The following is a 7,500-nucleotide window of genomic DNA, read 5'->3' on the forward strand; positions in this document are numbered from 1 at the left end:
TTGTAGTCGGAGACGAAGCGCAGGCATCTGGGTTGTTCTCGGGAGTGACAGCCTTAACCTCAAAGCGCTGGTATATGTTACTAAGGTCGCCATTAGCACCCGCCTCATCATACTGCAATGTTTATATTTGTTTAGAGAAGCTATGACTATGATATGGAATAGAGAAGGAGACGAGGAAATTCAGATAAGAAGGGAGAAAGACAGTGTGTTCATTTAGTTGTTGTTTTTAGAAATGGGTAAGTCATTTCATATAGAAAAATAATTAGAATTCAATCTACACACACACACACGCACATGCAATCACAAACAACTCCCAAAGCACACACAGATCATTAGTAGGGGAGGTTGTGTTAAACCAATTAACGTGACCACCAACCACTTTTTGTATATTCTGGACGAAGACTTTGTAGATCGTCGAATTTTCGTCGCAATATTGATTATCCCAATCCTCGACGACAACCATTTCTGATGTATGCTCTTTGATTTCTGTTAACGAAAAATAATATTACTGATCCATTAACCTGTATTCTAGCATATGTGTGATACCACATAAGTGACTTGAGAAGAGAAAAGAGGCAGCACTTACTAGCACACCGAGAGGAGTTATCGGTCCGCTTCTTTTCATAACCGGATAAACATGCACAGCCATAGATGTCACCGCTGATCTTTGAACAACGTTCAAAGTTCTCCACATCGCATTCGGTATACTTAGGGTTGAGAAGTCCAGCCGCTACATCGTTGTAGAAATCTTCATCGCATTTTTGGATCAGCGAAGGGGATAATGTAGTTGATTCTGGTGTTGTTATGGCAGGTGTTGTTGTAACTTTTGTTGAAGTAGCAGTGGTAGATGTCCATGTTGTTTTTCCAGTGGTTGTTGAGCTTGGTGTAGCTCTTGTGGTGGTTTCTGTGGTTGTTTTTAGTGTAGTTTCATTAGTTGTTGTTTCTGGTGTGGTTCCTGTGGAAGTTGTTTCTGGTGTAGTTCCTGTGGTTGTTGTATCAGGAGTAGTTCCTGTGGTTGTTGTTTTTGTTGTAGTTCCTGTGGTTGTTGTTTCTGTTGTAGTTCCTGTGGTTGTTGTGTCTGGAGTAGTTCCTGTGGTTGTTGTGTCTGGAGTAGTTCCTGTGGTTGTTGTGTCTGGAGTAGTTCCTGTGGTTGTTGTATCAGGAGTAGTTCCTGTGGTTGTTGTGTCTGGAGTAGTTCCTGTGGTTGTTGTGTCTGGAGTAGTTCCTGTGGTTGTTGTGTCTGGAGTAGTTCCTGTGGTTGTTGTGTCTGGAGTAGTTCCTGTGGTTGTTGTGTCTGTTGTAGTTCCTGTGGTTGTTGTGTCTGGAGTAGTTCCTGTGGTTGTTGTGTCTGGAGTAGTTCCTGTGGTTGTTGTGTCTGGAGTAGTTCCTGTGGTTGTTGTATCAGGAGTAGTTCCTGTGGTTGTTGTGTCTGGAGTAGTTCCTGTGGTTGTTGTATCTGGAGTAGTTCCTGTGGTTGTTGTGTCTGGAGTAGTTCCTGTGGTTGTTGTGTCTGGAGTAGTTCCTGTGGTTGTTGTGTCTGGAGTAGTTCCTGTTGTTGTTGTGTCTGGAGTAGTTCCTGTGGTTGTTGTGTCTGGAGTAGTTCCTGTGGTTGTTGTGTCTGGAGTAGTTCCTGTGGTTGTTGTGTCTGGAGTAGTTCCTGTGGTTGTTGTGTCTGGAGTAGTTCCTGTGGTTGTTGTGTCTGGAGTAGTTCCTGTGGTTGTTGTGTCTGGAGTAGTTCCTGTGGTTGTTGTGTCTGGAGTAGTTCCTGTGGTTGTTGTATCAGGAGTAGTTCCTGTGGTTGTTGTGTCTGGAGTAGTTCCTGTGGTTGTTGTGTCTGGAGTAGTTCCTGTGGTTGTTGTGTCTGGAGTAGTTCTTGTGGTTGTTGTGTCTGGAGTAGTTCCTGTTGTTGTATCAGGAGTAGTTCCTGTGGTTGTTGTGTCTGGAGTAGTTCCTGTGGTTGTTGTTTCTGTTGTAGTTCCTGTGGTTGTTGTGTCTGGAGTAGTTCCTGTGGTTGTTGTGTCTGGAGTAGTTCCTGTGGTTGTTGTATCAGGAGTAGTTCCTGTGGTTGTTGTGTCTGGAGTAGTTCCTGTGGTTGTTGTGTCTGGAGTAGTTCCTGTGGTTGTGTCTGGAGTAGTTCCTGTGGTTGTTGTATCAGAAGTAGTTCCTGTGGTTGTTGTGTCTGGAGTAGTTCCTGTGGTTGTTGTGTCTGGAGTAGTTCCTGTGGTTGTTGTGTCTGGAGTAGTTCCTGTGGTTGTGTCTGGAGTAGTTCCTGTGGTTGTTGTGTCTGGAGTAGTTCCTGTGGTTGTTGTGTCTGGAGTAGTTCCTGTGGTTGTTGTGTCTGGAGTAGTTGCTGTTGTTGTTCAGTAGTTCCTGTGGTTTTGTGTCTGGAGTGTTTGTGGTTGTTGAGTCTGGAGTAGTTCCTGTGGTTGTTGTGTCTGGAGTAGTTCCTGTGGTTGTTGTGTCTGGAGTAGTTTCTGTGGTTGTTGTGTCTGGAGTAGTTCCTGTGGAGTAGTTCCTGTGGTTGTTGTGTCTGGAGTAGTTTCTGTGGTTGTTGTGTCTGGAGTAGTTCCTGTGGTTGTTGTGTCTGGAGTAGTTCCTGTGGTTGTTGTGTCTGGAGTAGTTCCTGTGGTTGTTGTGTCTGGAGTAGTTCCTGTGGTTGTTGTATCAGGAGTAGTTCCTGTGGTTGTTGTATCAGGAGTAGTTCCTGTGGTTGTGTCTGGAGTAGTTTCTGTTGTTGTTGAGTCTGGAGTAGTTCCTGTGGTTGTTGTGTCTGGAGTAGTTCCTGTGGTTGTTGTGTCTGGAGTAGTTCCTGTGGTTGTTGTGTCTGGAGTAGTTCCTGTGGTTGTGGTTTGTGTAGTTGTTGCTGTTGTTGTGTCTGGAGTAGTTCCTGTTGTTGTTGTGTCTGGAGTAGTTTGTGTGGTTGTATCTGGAGTAGTTCCTGTGGTTGTTGTGTCTGGAGTAGTTCCTGTGGTTGTTGTTCTGGAGTAGTTCTGTGGTTGTTGTATCAGGAGTAGTTCCTGTGTTGTTGTGTCTGGAGTAGTTCTGTGGTTGTTGTTTCTGGTAGTTCCTGTGGTTGTGTGGAGTAGTTCTGTGGTTGTTCTGGAGTAGTTCTGTGGTTGTGTTCTGGAGTAGTTCCTGTGGTTGTTGTGTCTGGATAGTTCCTGTGGTTGTTGTGTCTGAGTAGTTCTGTGGTTGTGTCTGAGTAGTTCCTGTGTTGTTGTGTCTGGAGTAGTTCTGTGGTTGTTGTCAGGAGTAGTTTGTGTTGTTGTGTCTGGTAGTTCTGTGTTGTTGTGTCTGGAGTAGTTCCTGTGGTTGTTTCAGGTAGTTTCTGGTTGTTGTGTCTGGAGTAGTTCCTGTGGTTGTTGTGTCTGGAGTAGTTCCTGTGGTTGTTGTGTCTGGTGTAGTTCCTGTGGTTGTTGTATCTGGAGTAGTTCCTGTGGTTGTTGTGTCTGGAGTAGTTCCTGTGGTTGTTGTGTCTGGAGTAGTTCCTGTGGTTGTTGTGTCTGGAGTAGTTCCTGTGGTTGTTGTGTCTGGAGTAGTTTCTGTGGTTGTTGTGTCTGGAGTAGTTCCTGTGGTTGTTGTTTCTGGAGTAGTTCCTGTGGTTGTTGTGTCTGGAGTAGTTCCTGTGGTTGTTGTGTCTGGAGTAGTTCCTGTGGTTGTTGTGTCTGGAGTAGTTCCTGTGGTTGTTGTGTCTGGAGTAGTTCCTGTGGTTGTTGTGTCTGGAGTAGTTCCTGTGGTTGTTGTGTCTGGAGTAGTTCCTGTGGTTGTTGTGTCTGGAGTAGTTCCTGTGGTTGTTGTGTCTGGAGTAGTTCCTGTTGTTGTTGTATCAGGAGTAGTTCCTGTGGTTGTTGTGTCTGGAGTAGTTCCTGTGGTTGTTGTTTCTGTTGTAGTTCCTGTTGTTGTTGTGTCTGGAGTAGTTCCTGTGGTTGTTGTATCAGGAGTAGTTCCTGTGGTTGTTGTGTCTGGAGTAGTTCCTGTGGTTGTTGTGTCTGGAGTAGTTCCTGTGGCTGTTGTGTCTGGAGTAGTTCCTGTGGTTGTTGTGTCTGGAGTTGTTCCTGTGGTTGTTGTATCAGGAGTAGTTCCTGTGGTTGTTGTATCAGGAGTAGTTCCTGTGGTTGTGTCTGGAGTAGTTTCTGTTGTTGTTGAGTCTGGAGTAGTTCCTGTTGTTGTTGTGTCTGGAGTAGTTCCTGTGGTTGTTGTGTCTGGAGTAGTTTCTGTGGTTGTTGTGTCTGGAGTAGTTCCTGTGGTGGTTGTGTCTGGAGTAGTTCCTGTGGTTGTTGTGTCTGGAGTAGTTCCTGTGGTTGTTGTATCAGGAGTAGTTCCTGTGGTTGTTGTGTCTGGAGTAGTTCCTGTGGTTGTTGTGTCTGGAGTAGTTCCTGTTGTTGTTGTGTCTGGAGTAGTTTCTGTGGTTGTTGTGTCTGGAGTAGTTCCTGTGGTTGTTGTGTCTGGAGTAGTTCCTGTGGTTGTTGTTTCTGTTGTAGTTTCTGTGGTTGTTGTATCAGGAGTAGTTCCTGTGGTTGTTGTGTCTGGAGTAGTTCCTGTGGTTGTTGTGTCTGGAGTAGTTCCTGTGGTTGTTGTGTCTGGAGTAGTTCCTGTTGTTGTGTCTGGAGTAGTTCCTGTGGTTGTTGTGTCTGGAGTAGTTCCTGTGGTTGTTGTGTCTGGAGTAGTTCCTGTGGTTGTTGTGTCTGGAGTAGTTCCTGTGGTTGTTGTTTCTGTTGGAGTAGTTCTGTGGTTGTTTGTTTGTCTGGAGTAGTTCCTGTGGTTGTTGTGTCTGGAGTAGTTCCTGTGGTTGTTGTGTCTGGAGTAGTTCCTGTGGTTGTTGTGTCTGGAGTAGTTCCTGTGGTTGTTGTGTCTGGAGTAGTTCCTGTGGTTGTTGTGTCTGGAGTAGTTCCTGTGGTTGTTGTGTCTGGAGTAGTTCCTGTGGTTGTTGTGTCTGGAGTAGTTCCTGTGGTTGTTGTGTCTGGAGTAGTTCCTGTGGTTGTTGTGTCTGGAGTAGTTCCTGTGGTTGTTGTGTCTGGAGTAGTTCCTGTGGTTGTTGTGTCTGGAGTAGTTCCTGTGGTTGTTGTGTCTGGAGTAGTTCCTGTGGTTGTTGTGTCTGGAGTAGTTCCTGTTGTTGTATCAGGAGTAGTTCCTGTGGTTGTTGTGTCTGGAGTAGTTCCTGTGGTTGTTGTTTCTGTTGTAGTTCCTGTGGTTGTTGTGGTAGTTCCTGTGTGTCTGGAGTAGTTCCTGTGGTTGTTGTGTCTGGAGTAGTTCCTGTGGTTGTTGTTTCTGGAGTAGTTCCTGTGGTGGTTGTTGTGTCTGGAGTAGTTCCTGTTGTTGTTGTGTCTGGAGTAGTTCCTGTGGTTGTTGTAGTTCCTGTTGTTGTTGTGTCTGGAGTAGTTCCTGTGGTTGTTGTATCAGGAGTAGTTCCTGTGGTTGTTGTGTCTGGAGTAGTTCCTGTGGTTGTTGTGTCTGGAGTAGTTCCTGTGGCTGTTGTGTCTGGAGTAGTTCCTGTGGTTGTTGTGTCTGGAGTAGTTCCTGTGGTGGTTGTGTCTGGAGTAGTTCCTGTGGTTGTTGTGTCTGGAGTAGTTCCTGTGGTTGTTGTTTCTGTTGTAGTTTCTGTGGTTGTTGTATCAGGAGTAGTTCCTGTGGTTGTTGTGTCTGGAGTAGTTCCTGTGGTTGTTGTGTCTGGAGTAGTTCCTGTGGTTGTTGTGTCTGGAGTAGTTCCTGTGGTTGTTGTGTCTGGAGTAGTTCCTGTGGTTGTTGTGTCTGGAGTAGTTCCTGTGGTTGTTGTGTCTGGAGTAGTTCCTGTGGTTGTTGTGTCTGGAGTAGTTCCTGTTGTTGTTGTTTCTGTTGTAGTTCCTGTGGTTGTTGTATCAGTAGTTCCTGTGGTTGTTGTATCAGGAGTAGTTCCTGTGGTTGTTGTGTCTGGAGTAGTTCCTGTGGTTGTTGTGTCTGGAGTAGTTCCTGTGGTTGTTGTTTCTGTTGTAGTTCCTGTGGTTGTTGTATCAGGAGTAGTTCCTGTGGTTGTTGTATCAGGAGTAGTTCCTGTGGTTGTTGTGTCTGGAGTAGTTCCTGTGGTTGTTGTTTCTGTTGTAGTTCCTGTGGTTGTTGTGTCTGGAGTAGTTCCTGTGGTTGTTGTTTCTGTTGTAGTTCCTGTGGTTGTTGTGTCTGGAGTAGTTCCTGTGGTTGTTGTGTCTGGAGTAGTTCCTGTGGTTGTTGTTTCTGTTGTAGTTCCTGTGGTTGTTGTGTCTGGAGTAGTTCCTGTGGTTGTTGTTTCTGGAGTAGTTCCTGTGGTTGTTGTGTCTGGAGTAGTTTCTGTGGTTGTTGTATCAGGAGTAGTTCCTGTGGTTGTTGTGTCTGGAGTAGTTCCTGTGGTTGTTGTGTCTGGAGTAGTTCCTGTGGTTGTTGTGTCTGGAGTAGTTCCTGTTGTTGTTGTATCAGGAGTAGTTCCTGTGGTTGTTGTGTCTGGAGTAGTTCCTGTGGTTGTTGTATCAGGAGTAGTTCCTGTGGTTGTTGTGTCTGGAGTAGTTCCTGTGGTTGTTGTGTCTGGAGTAGTTCCTGTGGTTGTTGTGTCTGGAGTAGTTCCTGTGGTTGTTGTGTCTGGAGTAGTTCCTGTGGTTGTTGTGTCTGGAGTAGTTCCTGTGGTTGTTGTGTCTGGAGTAGTTCCTGTTGTTGTTGTATCAGGAGTAGTTCCTGTGGTTGTTGTGTCTGGAGTAGTTCCTGTGGTTGTTGTGTCTGGAGTAGTTCCTGTGGTTGTTGTTTCTGTTGTAGTTCCTGTTGTTGTTGTGTCTGGAGTAGTTCCTGTGGTTGTTGTGTCTGGAGTAGTTCCTGTGGTTGTTGTGTCTGGAGTAGTTCCTGTTGTTGTTGTGTCTGGAGTAGTTCCTGTGGTTGTTGTGTCTGGAGTAGTTCCTGTGGTTGTTGTGTCTGGAGTAGTTCCTGTGATTGTTGTTTCTGTTGCAGTTCCTGTGGTTGTTGTTTCTGTTGCAGTTCCTGGGGATGCTAATAAGTATAATATAGTTAATAAAAATGTAATATTAATAATAATAACAATAACTACTACTACTATTAATGATAAGGATGATAATAGTAATAAAATGAAAATAAGAATATGAATGATGATATAGAAATTATAGTAATAATGATTATGATAAAGATAATGACAATATTGATTATGATAATAATAGGAATAATAATAAAAAAGATATGACTTGATATTATTAACGTGTTAATACGAGTCTTACAAATGAATTCGTATCAATAATACTGATAATGATAATGATGAATATCATAATGGTATTAATTGTATTGTCGATGATGGCAATATGAATATCATGAACAAAAGTGATGATAATTCCAGTAATAATCATGAGCGGATCCATTTTTTTTCTGCATTATTTTTTGTTTTTGTTTTTGTTTTTAGGTATATCGGCATTTGACAGGTACTTAGTGTATTGCCCACTCGAAAAAGTACATGATCTTTTAAAATATGTACAAAGAGAAGCACACACTCCATTTCCT

General features: G+C 44.1%; 1 protein-coding gene across 1 annotated transcript in view; it reads right to left on the reverse strand.

Moving 5' to 3' along the window:
* The window catches only part of LOC122244334 (uncharacterized), a 15,247-nt gene that overhangs the window by 5,361 nt on the left and 2,386 nt on the right, over positions 1-7,500 (reverse strand). The window contains exons 2-5 of the mRNA XM_086531194.1: positions 5,180-6,981; positions 587-2,354; positions 377-486; positions 1-112 (exon numbers count right to left, since the gene is read on the reverse strand). The exon at positions 1-112 is cut by the window's left edge and continues 13 nt beyond it. Of these exons, the coding sequence (XP_086387320.1) occupies positions 1-112; positions 377-486; positions 587-2,354; positions 5,180-6,981 (3,792 nt within the window). The remainder of the gene's footprint in view (positions 113-376; positions 487-586; positions 2,355-5,179; positions 6,982-7,500) is intronic.

Source organism: Penaeus japonicus, unplaced genomic scaffold, assembly GCF_977035675.1.
Source record: "Penaeus japonicus unplaced genomic scaffold, GWHDUDI00000001_assembly GWHDUDI00000035, whole genome shotgun sequence".
NCBI lineage: Eukaryota > Metazoa > Arthropoda > Malacostraca > Decapoda > Penaeidae > Penaeus > Penaeus japonicus.